The sequence below is a fragment of the Rhinopithecus roxellana genome, chromosome 8, assembly GCF_007565055.1.
Source record: "Rhinopithecus roxellana isolate Shanxi Qingling chromosome 8, ASM756505v1, whole genome shotgun sequence".
NCBI lineage: Eukaryota > Metazoa > Chordata > Mammalia > Primates > Cercopithecidae > Rhinopithecus > Rhinopithecus roxellana.
The window spans coordinates 47,012,978-47,032,146 of NC_044556.1; the positions used below are offsets into that span (position 1 = coordinate 47,012,978).

The 19,169-nt window shown below is 40.8% G+C and overlaps 1 protein-coding gene across 4 annotated transcripts in view; it reads right to left on the reverse strand.

Moving 5' to 3' along the window:
• The window catches only part of RPRD2 (regulation of nuclear pre-mRNA domain containing 2), a 123,657-nt gene that overhangs the window by 34,056 nt on the left and 70,432 nt on the right, over nt 1-19,169 (reverse strand). For 2 of the 4 annotated variants that reach the window (XM_010387264.2, XM_030935761.1), the window contains exons 3-6: nt 3,251-3,351; nt 2,314-2,391; nt 993-1,045; nt 229-355 (exon numbers count right to left, since the gene is read on the reverse strand). In XM_010387264.2, coding sequence (XP_010385566.1) covers nt 229-355; nt 993-1,045; nt 2,314-2,391; nt 3,251-3,351 — 359 coding nt within the window. The remainder of the gene's footprint in view (nt 1-228; nt 356-992; nt 1,046-2,313; nt 2,392-3,250; nt 3,352-19,169) is intronic. The other 2 variants (XM_010387266.2, XM_010387265.2) reach the window with 1 other exon arrangement.

A 19,169-nucleotide genomic window follows, 5' to 3' on the forward strand; every position in this document is an offset into this window, starting at 1 on the left:
CCACACATGTGAAATACAACTGTCTATATATAACCCAATACACCAAGAAATGAGAAAGATAGAATTTACTTACAAAATTTATATGCATGAAACAGCTACCTGGGAAACCAGAGGTGCCACAATTACTTTCTACCCAAGGATCTCCTTATGAGGTAAACCAGTATGATTACTGGAAAAATGACAGATAGAAAGAAAATCTGACTTATTCTAAAAGGATGTAAGCATTACCTTTTAAGCATTTGAGAGTTTCTGTGCTGCACACATCCACCCTCATAGTTGACAACTGCTTTTCCTTCAGTTCTATCTGATCTTCTGAGCGCTTGTATAGCAACAGCTCTTCAATTAGGGCCTGAGACTAAACACAGACCAGAGTCATATTTCATTTACAAGATCATTCAATTATTCTCATTCTATCTCTCCTTGTTTTATAAAACAAAACAAAACAAAACAAAACAAAAACAAAACCCTAAAGCTTAACAAAACCCTGGGAGGAAAAAACTTTTCACTTTTTCTCACAGTCACAGATATTAATGATCAATTCTCATGTCAAAACCATGTTTAGTTATAGACTTTAAAAGATCTTTTTCCTTAATTATACAAAGCTAATTTATGGATACAGAGTTAAGACTAAAACAGACAAAGGTCCACTTATAAAGCCTCTTTAAATTTTAATTACATAAACATAGCCTTCTGTAAGCAAATTCTAATTTAGAAAGAGTTTCACAGGAAAATAAATTCTCTTGCTGGCATAAATTGAATACAGAACTCAGCTGATAATAGATAAACTGGAAGAAGGTTATTTCTACCATTAGGGGAACACATAAAACACAAGCAATCTAATCCCAATCTGGGTTCCTTTAGAACAGTTCCCACATGTTTAAAACATGACAGGTGTAACTGAATACAAATAAATCTTATTGGACTATACAGGAAACTATAATACAAAAGGGGTGAATAATACTTTGCCATATTAAACAAATTCTGTAACTTACTCGAAATTCCGCAACTATCTTAGACTTGAGAGCAGCTTTTGGATTTGTAGATGCTGTTGGAATTAAACAAAAGGTCATTAAGAATACAGACACAAAAAGTTGACTAATAGGAAAAATTTTAGCTCTATAGTTAAGGATATACTCTGAACATATGGCAACATGCACATTTAAGTCATAATTCCTAAAATAAATAATGGACTAGGAAATTTGAACACTCCTAAATGTGGTCAATGTAAAAATATGCTATTTAGACAGACCTAATCTACTTACCTCCAACAGACCCTTGAAGTCATAAAGTCCTAGAATTATTGATTTGGAGACACCGAGATACATCAAGTACTTTTTTTTCCTAGTGTGGGTGTAAGAGGATCTAAATACTTCAAATTAAGAGTGTTCAGGAACAGGACATCCAATTAATCCTGAGCACTGGCTGAAGAAAATTAGTGACAAATAATTCTATTTCTATATATTTATCCTTTGAATTTCTTTTTCTGCTGACTCAATTCATAGCAAAAATAGGCAAGGAAACTTCTAGGTATATTAACACTGTGGTTGAACTTTGGCTGAAATGACGACTCTTGTTGTTCCTAAGCATGCAACTTATGACCAAAAGGATGTCTGAGGACTCCCTTAATCATGATGGATATCATATGCTCGCTGGAGCAAAACCATCCCAAGTGTCTTGTTTCACCTCCCAGTTCTCACTGTCTTTTACTTTGTTCCCTCCATACCTTCAAGTCTCTCTCAATATTCCTCAGTTTGCCCACAGCAGCCTATCACATGCAGTATTCCATTCCCTTGATCTCATGCTGGGTAAATATGATAAATACAACAGGAGCTCCCATTATAGAATGAGCTTCTGGCCAGGATCTGAGGCCCACGTCTAATGTGGTAGAGTATATCTCCCAAATCTGGAGATTTCATGGTTCCCACAGAAATGCTTCTTAATGCCTAGTCTCCTCTTCAGATCTGTTGTTTAATGCCAGCTGCCTCTAACATCATAGATCCTTGAACCTGAAAATTAGCCTGGACACTATCAAGTATTTTTTTCTTCTTTCAATCCCCCAACTACTCTTGAATCTTCACTCAATTAAACCCTTTTCTGCATTTCCTTTGTTTTAAAGTGTAGTTTTTGTTTGCTTTTTTTTTTTTTAGAAGTAACTCCATGATGGCTTGTTTAGCATAGGTCACTGGGAGCCTCCCAGGCCTGGAAAACAGGCTTGCCCATGGTTTATGCCAGGTACGATGTCAAATGGTCTACATTTTCTTCTGCTCCAAAAAGAGGAGGTAATTTTATATTAGTTGAGATTTTGTTCCTTACTTTGTGATTTCTTCCACTGCTTATTCGGTTGTTTGTTCAGATTTTCTTTCAGCTGCTTCTGAGTTTTGAAAGTGGTACCTGGAAAACATTTCAGTTTTTGCAATCTGGCATTATGGGAAGCTGTTCTGTCTGTCCACTTCAGTGCCAAAGTTGCAGCATGAAAAAAGGCAATCCGAGACTGTGTGTTGTTTCTTTCTTTCCTTTTCTTTCATTTTTATGAAAAAATAGAAATTCCTACCCGATCTAAGAAGCTGTCAAATAAACACGATTTTTATCATCAGTGAAATTACCAATTCTGAAAAGAATAGGGAAGGAGGCTTAAAAATACTAATGAACAAATTAAAATGAAGAATTTAACAGCTTCTTAGAAGATGCCATTTTTAAAGCAAATTTCTAGTCAAATGACGGTCATGGTAGCAGATTATCACCAACTTCTATTCAATAACTTAATTACAAGCATATAATACATAAGAATTAAATTCCTTTTAACAAAACAGTACACAACTTACTGTAAATCTAAATCAAAAGACAGTCTAAAGACTGCTGATACATGCTTACTACCAAACAGCTTAGTAAGAACTGACACCCTGTGAAAAATTCCCCAACAGTAAGGGCACAGGGCAGTATTTATTAACACAAACACTGAACCATTTGAAACACTCAACGCAAATGCAGGAGAATAACCAGATGGCTATCACCACTTAATATGCTTGACTTTTGTAGTCACTAAAAAACAAAATCCAACCCCATCCCTAAAACCAATTCTATTTACATTTTAATTCAAACAGATCTAGGTTTCTCATAAGTATTTAATTTTAAACAAATAGGGCTAGATTCAAAACTTAATTTTTCACTATTATACAACATGACCAGATCTATAAAATTACGTAATTGTAAAGACTGACTCAAAATTTTAGGAGAGAAAAAAGACACTTACTCAAAGCTTCTCTCAATGCCACAATCATTTCTTCTGGGTATACATTTCTATCTTCCCAGATTTTAAAGATTCGTTCTACAGACTTAGAGACAGATGGATCCCTGAAAACAAAGAAAAAGTAATACAGACGATAAAAACTTTGACTTCTATTCCAAACTAGAAATCTGAAAATAAAGTTATCAATAAAATTACTTTCCAAATTTCTTCTATTTCAAAACTTTTTTTCTATAATATCCAGGACTAAAGAAATCTTAAACTTTAAGGATTTTAAGAATCTTAAATTACCAATTCAACACTTTTATAAATGACATAGATGAAACTACAGATGACATACTGAGAGCTTTGATGGATATGAACTTGAGAGGGCTAGGAATGTGTGGACACAACTTGCATTCTAAAAGAGATTGAAAAACCTGGTCTAAAACACAATTATAGTACTACTGAATAAGAAGACAAGGTTTAGCAATGCTATATTTTTTCATTTTTTAAAGGTTTAGAAAAAAATCTTGAATCAATCACATACTGTAACATGTTTTCTAAAAGACTATTACATAATACTATGAGAATACACAATAAGAATGAAGGAAGTAAAGGGTATTGGTTTATTCTGGCTGGATCACAGATGAGCTTCTGGTTCAAGTTGGCTATCTAACTTTAAAATATGTTGGCCAGGCACAGTGGCTCACGCCTGTAACCCCAGCACTTTGAGAGGCCGAGGTGGATGGACTGCCTGAGGTCAGGAGTTCGAGACCAGTACTGGCCAACTTTGAAAGGCCGAGTTGGGAAAACCACTTGAGCTTGGAAGTTTAAGATCAGCCTGGGAAACAGAGAGAGACCTCATCTCTACTAAAAATGAAAAAATTAGCCACATGTGGTGGCACACATTTGTAGTACCTCCTACATGGGAGCCTGAGGCAAGAGAATCACTTGAGCCCAGGAGATCCAGGCTGTAGTGACCGGTGATTACAACCCTGCAACCCAGCCTGGGCCACAAAGCAAGACCCTGTCTCAAAAAAAAAATAAAATAAAATAAAGTGTTAAAGTAGAAGTGAATGAGAAATAATTACCAGTAAAATTAATAATTTAAGTAAAGATTTTAATTATGCTTATGTGAAATGTAGAAGAAATATAAAAAAACAATGCAGGAAGGGCATAACCGTTGTCAGGAAGAGGAATCAAACTGGTGTGATCTCAGGAAGCAAAACAAGGACAAAAGTATGAAGCCATAGGGAAAAGAAATTTTACTCTAACAGATCTGCCAAAGAACAGAAACCATTCTAATAATTTAATAGATCTGTCAAAAGACAAAACAGGAATTTAACCTCTCCTTAAGTGAATCCACCAAGCCATGTGGAGATTGAAGTATAAGACTCAAAAAAAAAAAAAAAAAAAAAAAAAAAGCTATGTCAAACTTAAGGCCTCTTTCAAGGATGAGAGTCTATGAATCCGTAACATCATGTGTTCACAAAGAATTTTTTTTCTTGCCTAAGAATGGCTTATGTAAGAAACAGAGAAAATTGTATTAAACCTTACAATTTTTTTTTTTTTGAGACACGGTCTCACTCAGTTGTCCAGGCTGAACTATGGTGGCGTGATCTTGGCTCACAGCAGCCTCAGCCTCATGGGCTCAAGTGATCCACCTGCATGTAACATGCTTTACTGCAATATTTGCTTTATTGTGGTGGTTTGGAACTGAAACCTCAATATCTCCAAGGTATGCCTGACTATGTGTGTGACTGGTTTCAAATACAATGCTAACATTTATAGAAGAAAAAGACTCTAAGATAGTAATACTGAAATTGTTATCTTGTAAATCTCCATTTGGTGAAAGTGAGTGAATTTTCTTTATACTTTTCACAATTTTCTGTGTTCTATAATGTTTAGATATGACCGGGCACGGTGGCTCACGCCTGTAATCCCAGCACTTTGGGAGGCTGACTCCGGCGGATCAAGAGGTCAGGAGATCGAAACCATCCTGGCCAACATGGTGAAACGCCGTCTCTACTAAAAATACAAAAATTAGCCGGGCATGGTGGTGCACGCCTGTAATCCCAGCTACTCGGGATGCTGAGGCAGGAGAATTGCTTGAACCAGGGAGTCGAAGGGTGCAGTAAGCTGAGACTACGCCACTGCACTCCAGCCTGGAGACAGAGTGAGACTCTGTTTAAAAAAAAAAAAAAGTTTAGATATGTAAGTACTTACCATTGTGTTACAGTTGCCTATAGTATTCAATACAGTGACATGCACTTACAGTTGCCTATAGTATTCAATACAGTGACATGCAGTGCAGGTTTACAGCCGAAGAGCAATAGGTTACACAATATAGCTTCGGTTTTTAGTAGGCTATACCATCTACGTTTATGTAAGTACACTCCACGATGTTCACAGGATAAAATTGCCTAATGACGCATTTCTCAGAACATATTCTTTTGTTGTTTTGGAGATTGAGTCTTGCTCTGTCACTGAAGCTGGAGTGCAATGGTGTGATCTCAGCTCACTGCAACTTCTGCCTCCTGGGTTCAAGCAATTCTCCTGCCTCCGCCTCCCGGGTAGCTGGGATTACAGGCGCCTGCCACCATGCCCAGCTAATTTTTTTTTTTTCCGTAGGGACAGGGTTTCACCACGTTGGCCAGGCTGGTCTTAAACTCCCGACCTCAAGTGATCTGCCCGCCTTGGCCTCCCGAAGTGCTGGGTAAGCCACCGCACCGGGCCTCAGAATATATTCTTGATGTTAAGCAACACAACTTTTTTTTTTTTTCCTTGAGATGAGTCTTGCTCCGTCACCCAGGCCAGAGTGCAGTGGTGCAGTCTCTGCTCACTGCAACCTCCGCCTCCCCAGTTCAAGCGATTCTTCTGCCTCAGCTCCCCAAGTAGCTGGGACTACAGGCCCGTGACACCATGCCCAGCTAATTTTTTTTTTTTTTTTTTTAGTTGAGACGGGGTTTCACCGTATTGGCCAGGCTGGTCTCGAACTCCTGACCTCATGATCTTCCCGCCTCGGCCTCCCAAAGTGCTGGGGTTACAGATGTGAGCCACGGTGCACGGCTCGACTTTTCTGTTTTTTTTTGTTTTTTTTGTTTTTTTTGTTTTTTTAAATAATGAGAGAAAGAATCTCAGCATAAAAAAATATATAAGAAATGACAGTAGAGTCTGTTCTTTCTGGTTAATAAACCTCTAGAAAATTGCAAGGTTTAGGCTGGGCACAGTGGCTCATGCCTGCAGTTCCAGCACATTGGAAGGCTGAAGCTGGCAGATCACTTGAGCCCAGGAGTTTGAGACCAGTCTGGGCAACGTGGCAAAACCCTGTCTCAGAAAAAAATACAAAAACTAGCCAGACGTGGTGGGGCACACCTGTAGTCCTGGCCACTTGGAGGGCTGAGGTGGGAGGATCGCTTGAGACCAGCAGTTCGAGTCTGCAGTGAGCCCTGACCAAGCCACTGCACTCCAGCTTGGGTGACAGAGTAAGACTCTGTCTCTAAAATCAAACAAACAAATTTTTAAAAAGTTACATTGGCCAGGCGCGGTGGCTCAAGCCTCTAATCCCAGCACTTTGGGAGGCTGAGACGGGTGGATCATGAGGTCAGGAGATCGAGACCATCCCGGCTAACACGGTAAAACCCCATCTCTACTGAAAAAAAAAAAACAAAAAAAACAAAAAACTAGCCGGGCGAGGTGGCGGGTGCCTGTAATCCCAGCTACTCGGGAGGCTGAGGCAGAAGAATGGCGTAAACCCGGGAGGCGGAGCTTGCAGTGAGCTGAGATCCGGCCACTGCACTCCAGCCTGGGCGAAAGAGCGAGACTCCGTCTCAAAAAAAAAAAAAGAAAAAAAGTTACATTCACACTATACTATAGTCAATTAAGTGTGCAATAGCATTATGTGTTAAAAATAATACACATATGTTAGTTAAAAAAATACTTTATAGCTCAAAAAACCTTAACAATCATCTGAATCTCCAGCAAATCATATTCTTTTTGCTGGTGGAGGGTCTTGCCTTGATGTTGATGGCTGCTGACTGATCATGCTAGTGACTGCTGAAGGCTGAGGTGGCTCTGGCAATTTCTTAAGATAATGAGGTTTGCTACATAAATTGACTCTTCCTTTCACAAAGATTTTTTTTGTAGCATGCAATGTAGCTTGATAGCATTTTGCCCATAACAGTTTCTTTTAAAACTGGAGTCAATCCTCTCAAATTCTGCTGCTGCTCCATTAATGCAATATTCTAAAATCCTTTGTTGTCATTTGAATAATATCCACAGCATATTCATCAGTAGATTCCACCTCAAGAAACTTTTTTTTTTTTTTGAGACAGAGTCTCACTCTGCTGCCCAGGCTGGAGTGTAGTGGCACGATCTCAGCTCACTGCAACCTCTGCCTCCTGGGTTCAAGCAATTCTCCTGCCTCAGCCTCCCGAAAAGCTGGGACTACAGGCACCCGCCACCATACCTAGCTAATTTTTTGTATATTTAGTAGCGACGAGGTTTCACCATGTTGCCCAGGCTGGTCTTGAATTCCTGAGCTCAGGCAATCCACCTGCCTCTGCCTCCCAAAGTGCTAGGATTACAGGCGTGAGCCACCGTGCCCAGCAAACCCACTTTCTTTGCTCATCCATAAGAAGCAACTCTTCATTTGTTCAAGCTTTATTCATGAGATTGTAGCAATTCAGTCCCATCTTTAGGTTCTATTTCCAATTCTAGTTCTCTTGCTATTTCTACCATGCCTTTAGTTACTTCCTCCACTGAAGTCTTGAACCCCCTCAAAGACATCCATGAGTGCTGGAATCAACTTCTTCCAAACTCTTGTTTTATGTTTTTATATATATATATATATATACACATATTTTTTTTTTTTTTTTTTTTTGGAGACAGAGTTAGTGTTGCTCTGTGGCCAGGCTGGAGGGCAATGGTGTGATTTCGGCTCACTGCAACCTCTGCCTCCCAGGTTCAAGGGATTCTCCTGCCTGAGCCTCCTGAGTAGCTGGAACTGCAGGCGTGCACCACCACACCTGGCTAATATTTGTATTTTTAGTAGAGACGAGGTTTCACCACGTTGGCCAGGATGGTCTCGATCTCTTGACTTCATGATCTGCCCGCCTCGGCCTCCAAAGTGTTGGGATTACAGGCGTTAAGCCACCATGCCTAGGCTTAATATTGATATTTTGATCTGTCTCCATGAATCACAAATGTTCTTCATGCCATCTAGAATGGTGAATCCTTTCCAGAAGGTTTTCAATTCCCTTTGCCCAGATCCATAAAAGGAATCACTATTAGTGGCAACTATAGCCTTATAATGTCTGTCTTTCTTTTTTTAATAATAGAGGCTAGGTCTCACAATGTTGCCCAGGCTGATCTCGAACTCCTGAGCTCTAGAGTTCTTCCCATCTCAGACCCCCAAAGTGCTGGGATTACAGGTGAGTGCCACCGTGCCCAGCCTGTATTTTTTCTTTTTATTTGAGAAGTTTTGCTCTTGTTGCCCAGGCTAGAGTGCAATGGTGTGATCTCGGCTCACTGTAACCTCTGCCTCCTGGGTTCAAGCGATTGTCCTGCCTCAGCTTCCTGAGTGGCTGGGATTACAGGTGTGTGCTACCATGCCTAATTTTATATTTTTAGTAGAGACAGGATTTCACCATGTTGGCCACGCTGGTCTCAAACTCCTGACCTTAAGTGATCCACTAGTCCTGGCCTCCCAAAGTGCTGGGATTATAGGCATGAGCCACCATGCCCAGCCCTGTATTTCTTAAATAACAAGAATTGAAAGGTCAAATCACTCCTTTATCCATGGGCAGAATAAATGTGTTAGCAAGCAAGAAAATAACATTAATCTCCTTATACATCAGAGCTCTTGGGTGACCAGGTGCATTGTCAATGAATAGTAATATTTTGTAAAGAATCTGTGTTTTGTTTTTTTTCCCCTGAACAAGAGCAGGTCTCAACATTGGGCTTAAAATATTCAGCAAACCACGTTGTAAACAGATGTGCTGTCATACAGGCTTTGTTGTTCCATCTACAGAGCATAGACAGAGTAGATTTAGCATATATATATATATATATATATATATATATATATATATATATTTTTTTTTTTTTTTTTTTTTTTTTTTTTGAGACGGAGTCTCGCTCTGTCGCCCAGGCTGGAGTGCAGTGGCCGGATCTCAGCTCACTGCAAGCTCCGCCTCCCGGGTTTATGCCATTCTCCTGCCTCAGCCTCCTGAGTAGCTGGGACTACAGGCGCCCGCCACCTCGCCCGGCTAGTTTTTTTTTTTTTTTTGTATTTTTTAGTAGAGACGGGGTTTCACCGGGTTAGCCAGGATGGTCTCGATCTCCTGACCTTGTGATCTGCCCATCTTGGCCTCCCAAAGTGCTGGGATTACAGTTGAGCCACCGCGCCCGGCCGATTTAGCATAATTTTTGACAGCCCTAGGATTTTCAGAATTGTACATGAACACTGGCTTCAACTTAAAGTTGCCAGCCAGCTGAATTAGCTCCTAACAAGAGAGTCAGCCTGTGCTTTGAAGCAAGGACTGACTTCTTTCTAGCTATGAAAGTCCTACATGGCATCTTCCAACAGAAGGCTGTTTCATCTACCTCGAAAATCTGCTGTTTAATGGAGTCACCTTCATGAGTGATCCGAGCTGAAGTTCTGGACAACTTGCTGCTGCTTCTACATCAGCACGTGCTGCTTCATCTTACACTTTTGTGTTATAGAGATGAATTCTTTTCTTAAATCTCATGAACCTATTTCCTTACCTCTCTCAACCTTCATAGAATTGAAGAGAGTTAGGGCCTTGCTCTGTATTAGGCTTTGGCTTTATGTTCTATCTGGCTTGATCTTCTATCCAGGCCACTAACCTTCTCCATATCAGCAATAAAGCTCTTTTGCTTTCTTATCATTCATATGTTCCCTACAATAGCATTTTTAATTTCCTACAAGAACTTTGCATTCACAACCTGGCTAACTGGTGCAAGAGGCCTAGCTTTCAGCCTGTCTTGGCTTTCAACATGCCTTACTCACTTAGCTTAATCTTTTCTAGCTTTTTATTTAAAGTGAAAGATGTGTGACTCTTCCTTTCACTTGAACACTGAGAGGCCACTGCAGGGCTAATAATTGTTCTAATTTCAATATTGTGGTGTCTCAGGGAATAAGGAGGTCCCAGGAGACAGAAAGAGATGGGGAATGGCAGGTTAGTGCAATCAGAAAACATATAACATTTACCAATTAAGTTCACTGTCTTACATGGACGAAGTTAGGAATAAGTAAAAACAATTATAATAGTAACATCACTGATCACAGATCACCATAACAGATACAATAAAAATGTGAAATGTTGCAAATATTACCAAAATGTGACACAGAGACGTGAATGAGCATATGTTGTTGGAAAAATAGCACCAATAGGCACAGGGTTGCTACAAACCTTCAATTTCTAAAAACAACCACATTACCTGCAATGCACAATAAAACAAAGTATGCCCTAACTCTCTTCACACTCAAAAAATTCTATTCTATTATTTTCACTTAACAAACATTTCCCCATCTTCCAATCGACTCTTTATAAACATTCCTTTCTTTCTTTTTTATTTTTTTGAGATAGGGTCTCACTCTGTCACCCAGACTGGAGTACAGTGGCATGATCTCGGCTCACTGCAACCTCCACCTCCCAGGCTCAAGCGATTCTTCTGCCTCAGCCTCCCAAGTAGCTAGGATTACAGATATGCGCCACTACCACCTGGCTACTTTTTATATTTTTGGTACAGACAGGTCATGGTTTCACCATGTTGGCCAGGCTGGTCTTGAACTCCTGACCTCAAATAATCCACCCGCCTCGGCCTCCCAAAGTGTTGGGATTACAGGCGTAAGCCACGGTGCCCAGCCCTAAACATTACTTTTAATGACTACACAATACTCCATTAGTATTTATAAATTTATATTTAACATTTCCAAACTTTATTTATAAGGGTTTCTCATATTTTCTGTTAACGCTGTTCTTCAATATCTAAGAACAGCTTTAACTGTTCTTAAAAACTGTTTACACACACACACACACACACACACACACACACACACACACACAGTATCACTCTGTTGCCCAGGCTGGAGGCAGTTGCACGATCTCAACTCATTGCAACCTTCACCTCCCAGGCTCAAGCAATTTTCCTGCCTCAGCCTCCCCAGTAGCTGGGATTATAAGGCATGCGCCATCATGCCCAGCTAATTTTTGTATTTTTTGGTAGAGACAGGTTTTGCCATGTTGGCCAGGCTGGTCTCGAACTCCTGGCTTCAAGTGATCTGCTTGCCTCAGCCTCCCGAAGTGCTGGGATTATAGGCATGAGCCACCATGCCTGGCCAGATATTTCATATATTTTATTGCTAGCATGACTCACCATCCTTATTGCTAACTTCCCAGAGTAAAACTCACTTATTAAGTCTGTTGATGGTTCAGTGTTTCTTCTTGATTGGTTAAAAAAAAAATTATAGGCCGGGCGCGGTGGCTCAAGCTTGTAATCCCAGCACTTTGGGAGGCCGAGACGGGTGGATCACGAGGTCAGGAGATCGAGACCATCCTGGCTAACACAGTGAAACCCCGTCTCTACTAAAAAATACAAAAAACTAGCCGGGCGAGGTGGCGGGCGCCTGTAGTCCTAGCTACTCGGGAGGCTGAGGCAGGAGAATGGCGTAAACCCGGGAGGCGGAGCTTGCAGTGAGCCGAGATCCGGCCACTGCACTCCAGCCTGGGTGACAGAGCGAGACTCCGTCTCAAAAAAAAAAAAAAAAAAAAAATTATATGCCTGTGTGTGTGTGCGCGCGTGCCATATTATGTATATTATATTGCATATATTATACATATAATATTACATATATTGCTAACCTCCCAGTGTAAAACTCATTTAGAAGTTTGGTGATGGTTCAGTGATTCTTCTTGGTTAAAAAAAAATTACGGTAATCCCAGCACTTTGGGAGGCCGAGGCGGGCAGATCGCGAGGTCAGGAGATCGAGACCATCCTGGCTAACATGCTGAAATCCCGTCTCTACTAAACATACAAAAAATTAGCTGGGCATTGTGGCGGACGCCTGTAGTCCCAGCTACTCGGGAGGCTGAGGCAGGAGAACGGCGTGAACCCAGAAGGAGGAGCTTGCAGTGAACCGAGATCATACCACTGCACTCCAGCCTGGGTGACAGAGCAAGACTCCGTCTCAGAGAAAAAAAAAAAAAATTATGGCCGGGCGCGGTGGCTCAAGCCTGTAATTCCAGCACTTTGGGAGGCCGAGGTGGGCGGATCACGAGGTAAGGAGATCGAGACCATCCTGGATAACACGGTGAAACCCCGTCTCTACTAAAAAATACAAAAAACTAGCCGGGCGAGGTGGTGGGCGCCTGTAGTCCCAGCTCCTTGGGAGGCTGAGGCAGGAGAATGGCGTGAACCCGGGAGGCGGAGCTTGCAGTGAGCTGAGATCCGGCTACTGCACTCCAGCCTGGGCCACAGAGTGAGACTCCTTCTCAAAAAAAAAAAAAAAAAAAAAAAAAAAAAAAAAAAATTATGTCTGTGTGTGTGTATATATATAGTGTATATATATTATTATATATACACTATATACAGAAAAAGAGAGGGTCTGTTTGCTGATGGTGAATTATCTGTTTTCGTTTCTTTGTCTTTATGTTTTCCTACTTCTTGAAAGTAGTTTTGCTTTGTATGCTAATCTACACTGACAGCTACTTTCTATTAATGCTATAAAAATATTTTTTCACAACTGCCTCTGGCTTCCATTGCCGCTGAGAAGTCTGTCATCAGTTTAATTGTAGTCTTTTTTTAAAAATTAAAAAAATTTTTATGGGTACATAGATGTGTATCTTTTTGGGGTACATGAGATATGTTGATATAGTATGTAATAATCACATTGGAGTATATAATAGGGTACCCATCACCTCAAACATTTATCATTTCTTTGGGTTACAATCATTCCAATTATACTTCTCCCCCAACCACCTCACCTTGAGACAGGGTCTCACTCTGGTCCCCCAGGCTAGGGTACAGTGGTGCAATCTTGGCTCACTGCAGCCTGGATTGCTCAGGCTTAGGTGATCCTCCCACCTCAGCCTCCTGAGTAGCTGGGACTACAAGCACATGTCACCACACCTGGCTAAATTTTGTGTTTTTTTAGAGACAGAATCTCACCATGTTGCCCAGGCTGGTCGCAGACTCTTTGGCTCAGGCAATCCTCCCACCTCGGCCTCCCAAAGTGTCGGGATTACACGTGTGAGCCACCATGCCCAGCTCCAATTATTACTCTTTAATTGTAGTCCTTTTATACTGATCTTTTTTTGGCTGCTGTTTTTTTTTAATCATTTTTTTATTGTGATTAAATATATGTAACATAAAGTGTGCCATTTCAGCCATTAAATGTACAATTCAGTGGCAGTAACTGCATTCACAATGTTGTGCAATTTTCACTACTATTTCCAAAATTTGTCACTACCTCCCTCAGACCTCATCACCTCCCAAAGGCTCCATCTCTAAATACCACCACGTTAAGGACTAGGTTTCAACATATGAATTTTGGGGGGACATAAATATTCAGACCACAGTACTCTGTTCCAATAACTCCCCCTGGCCTCTTTTTCCCAGCTCCTGATAACCTTTAATCTTCTCTCTCTATGGACCTGCCAATTCTAGGTATTTTGATAAATATTTGTCCTTTTGTGTCTGGCTTATTTCAGCATGTTTTCATGGTTTCAACCATTTTGTAGCATTTATCTTTTTTTTTTTTTTTTTTTTTTTTAAGGTTTAGGGTCTTGTTCCATCACCCAGAAGAAAGTGTAATGTCATTCCTTTTTTAAAAAAAAACGTGGTAAAATACACATAAAATTTACCATCTTAACCAATTTTTTAGTGTACAGTTCAACAGTCAAGTACATTCACATTGTTGTGCAACCAAACTCCAAAACTTTATTTTCCCAAATTGGTATACTATATCCACTAAACAATAACTTTCAATTCTCCCCTTTCCCCAGCAACCACGATTCTACTTCGTCTCTGAATTTAACTACTGAAGGTGACTGATGTAAGCGGTATCATATAATACTTGTCCTTTTGTGACAGGCATGTTTCACTTAGCATAATGTCATCAAAGTTCACCCATGTTGCAGCATGTATTAGAATTTCCTTCTTTTTTGGCCGGGCACAGTGGCTCACGCCTGTAATCCCAGCACTTTGAGAGGCTGAGGTGGGCGGATCACCTAAGGTCAGGAGTTCAAGACCAGCCTGACCAACATGGTGAAACCCTATATCTACTAAAAATACAAAAATTAGCTGGGTATGGTGGTGTGCACCTGTAATCCCAGATACTCAGAAGGCTGAGGCAGGAGAATTGCTTGAACCCAGGAAGCGGAGGTTGTAGTGAGCCAAGATCGCGCCATTGAACTCCAGCCAGGGCAACAAGAACAAAACCCCATCTCAAAAAAAAAAAAAAAAAAAAAAAAAAAAAATTTCTTTCCTTTTTAAGACTGAATAATATTCCATGTTTGTATACATCACACTTTGTTTATCCATTCATCCACTAACGAACATGTGGATTGTTCTTCCTTTTGGCTACTGTCAATAATGCTGCTATGAACATGCCTATACAACTATCTGTTTTAAGTCTCCGTTTCCATTTCTTTTGGGGTATATATCTAGAGGTAGAACTGCTGGATCATGTGGTAATTCTAAGTTTAATTTTTGAGGAACCACCAAACTGTTTTCCACAGCAACTGCACCATTTTACATTACTGCGAGAAATGTAAATGGGTTCCAATTTTTCCACACCCTCCCTCAGCCTTGTCATTTTCTAGTTTTTTGTTTGTTTTGAATTATAATTACCCTAGTAGATGTAAACTTTGGATGCTTTTAAAACTGCTTGTTTTATAATTTCATTACAATAACTAGGTATAAAATTTTTTACTTATGCTATTTAGTATGTTATTGCTTCCTATATCTTAGATTCATATTTTTCATCACTTTTAAAGTGTTCTCAGCCAGTGTTATCTTTTTTTTTTTTGAGACGGAGTTTCGCTCTTGTTGTCCAGCCTGGAGTACAATGGCGTGATCTCGGCTCACTGCAACCTCCACCTCCTGGTTCAAGTGATTCTCCCACCTCAGCCTCCCAACTGGCTGGATTACAGGCATGCGCCACCAGGTCCGCTAATTTTGTATTTTTAGTACAGACAGGGTTTCTCCATGTTGGTCAGGCTGGTCTCAAACTCCCAACATGTGATCTGCCTGCCCTGGCCTCCCAAAGTGCTGGGATGACAAGCATGAGCCACCACGCCCGGCCAAACAGTGTTATCTTCTAAATCACTCAAAAGTTCTCTCCTTTTGTACAGAATCTCCCAGGCTCAAGTGACCCACCCACCTCAGCCTCCTGAGTAGCTGGGACTATAAGTACACACCACCACACCTGCCTAATTTGTATTTTTTTGTGGAAATGAGGTCCCACTATGTTGCCCAGGCTGGTCTCAAACTCCTGGGCTCAAGTGATTCTCCCACCTTGGCCTCACAAAGTGCTGGGATTATAGGTGTGAGCTACCACACCTGGCCTTCATTATTCATTTTCCCCACTCCTTGTTTCTCCTGTTGCATTCTGATTTCTTCAGAACTACATTCTTGCGTATTCTCTTTTCTTTCAAGAGTTCCTATAAATTATTTTTCTCAATCTGTCCAAATATCTTACCTGTTGTTCATTTTGTTATTCCATTTAATCCTTCTCTAACATTTCATACACATTGCTTTATACATTCTGTCTGGTAATTCCAATCTCTGAAACTCATTTTGGGAGGAACTAAATCAACGGATTTTCAATTGTGGTGGTTTGTTTTTCTGTGTGTTCAGAGATCTTTCACTGTGAGCACGTTTGTTTGATCTTAACCTATGGGATTCCTTGTGGCCTAAATAGAAAATATGTTCATATGGAGAAAATATATCTCAGAAGCCAGGGGGAGCTAATTACCCAAGAGCACATTTGCCCTTCTCCAGAGCCTAGTTTAAATGCCAAGATCACATACTATTAATGTTATCCGCATGTTGGTTAATGTTGGCTTTGCCATTCTAATACATCCACTGTTTTTGGATCTGCTGGGACACAGGTATTTTATAACAAAACGACTCCTTGGAATAGACGGTTGACTATTCTGCCAGAAGTCAAGTCATAATTATATATAAACGTCTGTTTCTTCAACTAGACTACAGAACTTCTTCAAAACAATGATTACAACTTATTCGTTGTTGTTTCTTTGCTGTTACTAAATAGTAGCTGAATGAATGACAACAGGATATTGTTTTCTTTTTTTTTTTCCTTTTTGAGACAGGTCTCACACTTTGGGAGGTCGAGGTGGGAGGATGGCTTGAGGTCAGGAGTTCGAGACCAGCATGGGCAACATGGTAAAACCCTGCCTTTACAAAAAATACAAAAATTAGCCAGGTATGGTTGCACGCACCTGTAGTCTCAGCTTTCTGGGGAGCTGAGGTAGGAGGACTGCTTGAAACCCGGAGGTCAAGGTTGCAGTGAGCCGTAATCGTGCCACCGTACTCCAGCCTGGGAGGTTAAAAAGCCACTACTGGCTGGGCGTGGTGGCTCACGCCTGTAATCCCAACACTTCGGGAGGCTGAGGCAGGTGGATTACCTGAGGTTGGGAGTTCGAGACCAGCCTGACCAACTTGGAGTAACCCCGTCTCTACTAAAAATACAAAATTAGCCGGGTGTGGTGGCGCATGCCTGTAATCCCGGCTACTCAGGAGATTGAGGCAGGAGAATTGCTTGAACCCGGGAGGCAAAGGTTGTGGTGAGCAGAGATCGCACCATTGCACTCCAGCCTGGGCAACAAGAGCAAAACTCCAGTTAAAAAAAAAAAAGCCACTACTGACCACAATGTCAATTTTCACAGATTTATAATCACCACAAGCCATGTAACATGCTTAGTTACATAACCTTTTGTTCTTTGATTTTTAAGTTAAAAAAAAAATTTGGCTGACTTTGTAGAATTGCTAGGATGTTCAACAGTGACCTTATAGAATTGCTAGGATATTCAACAGATGCTTTCTTTGCTAGTGACACCCCCCTTACTCTTATAACAGGAAGGTACTAGCAAATTACTTCAAAGGATAAAGTTGATAAAGTACAAGAGGAGGTGTCCAGATGTCACAGTTATGTAAAACTAAACACCATAATCTTGTATCTCACTCAGAGGAGTCTCTTTCCTTTATCAATACCTCATTACTGGGAAGTCATCAGAATAACGTGCTATCTTACAGGTCCTTAGTAACATTTGCTAAATGTCTGAATAAAAGACTAAGTAATGGGTTGACTCAGGCCAGGTAGCACACACCTATAGTGCCAGCTACTTGGGAGGCTGAGGCAGGAGAACAGCTCGAGACAGGGAAAGGGAGGGAGGAAGGATCACCTCAAGAGAGAGACAGTCAACACTTAGTCAAAAAATCTTAAAGCTGAAAAACAGGGTATGAGGATATATTTTCATTCTAAAAATTCAAATTTGCCACTCTTCTATCTCCTAACTTAATTCCCACTCATATAACTTAGTCTATGACAAATATCTTCCCTAATGTATCACTTTAATTTTATGTTATCTTTTGTAATGCAGAAGTTTAATTTTTATGTAATCAAACTCAAATATTTTTACTACTGTTTTTTGTGTCTTAAGCGCCTTTATCCCCTATAATCATAAAAATATTTATATTTTCTTCAAATAATTTTAAAGTTTTGTTTTACACACCAAAGTAATTCACTTGTAATACATTTCTGTGTACAGTGTAGGAAATCATTTAACTTTATTTTTTCTATACAGAAAGTGTTATACCCCAGAATCCGTTATTAAAGAGTTCATATTTGAGACAGAATCTCACTATGTCACCCAGGCTGCAGTGCAGCCTTGACCTCGAGATCCTCCTGCCTCAGCCTCCTGAGTAGCTGGAAACACAGGCACACGCCCCCATATCCAGCTAATTTTTGTATTTATTGTAGGGATGGGGTCTTACCATGTTGCTTAGGTTGGTGTCAAACTCCTGGGTTCAAGCAATCTACCCACCCTGGCCTCCCAATGGGAGTTTGGGATTACAAGTGTGAGCCACCACATCACACCCAGATATCTTAACGATTTTCTTTTCTTTTCTTTTTTTTGAGACAGAGTCCACTCTGTCGCTCAGGCTGGAGTGCAGTCGGGCGATCTCAGCTCACTGCAACCTCTGCCTCCCGGGTTCAAGTGATTCTCCTGCCTTAGCCTCCCGAGTAGCTAGGACTACAGCGTGCGCTACCACGCCCAGCTAATTTTTGCATTTTTAGTAGAGATGGGGTTTCACCATGTTGGCCAGGATGGTCTCAATATCCAGACCCCAAGCGATCCACCCACCTCGGACTCCCAAAGTGCTGGGATTACAGGCGTGAGTCACAGCGCCCGGCTTTTCTTTTTTTGGTAAACTTTTTATTTATTTATTTATTTAGTTAGTTAGTTAGTTAGTTACTTACTTACTTACTTACTTACTGAGAGACAGTCTCACTGTATCACCCAGGCTGGAGTGCAGTGGCATAACCTCGAGTCACTGCAACCTCCACTTCCCGGGTTCAAGTGATTCTCCTGCCTCAGCCTCCCAAGCGGCTGGAACTACAGGTGCATGCTACCATGCCTGGCTAATTTTTGTATTTTTAGTAGAGACGGGGTTTCACTATGTTGGCCAGGCTGGTCTCGAACTCCTGACCTCATGATCCGCTCGCCTTGTCCTCCCAAAGTGCTGGGATTACAGGCGTGAGCCATAGTACCCAGCCTATCTTAACCATTTTCAAGTGTACAATTCAATGGCATTAAGTACATTCATATTGTGCAACTATCACCACCATCCATATCTCCAGAACTCTTTTCATCTTGCAAAACTGAAATTC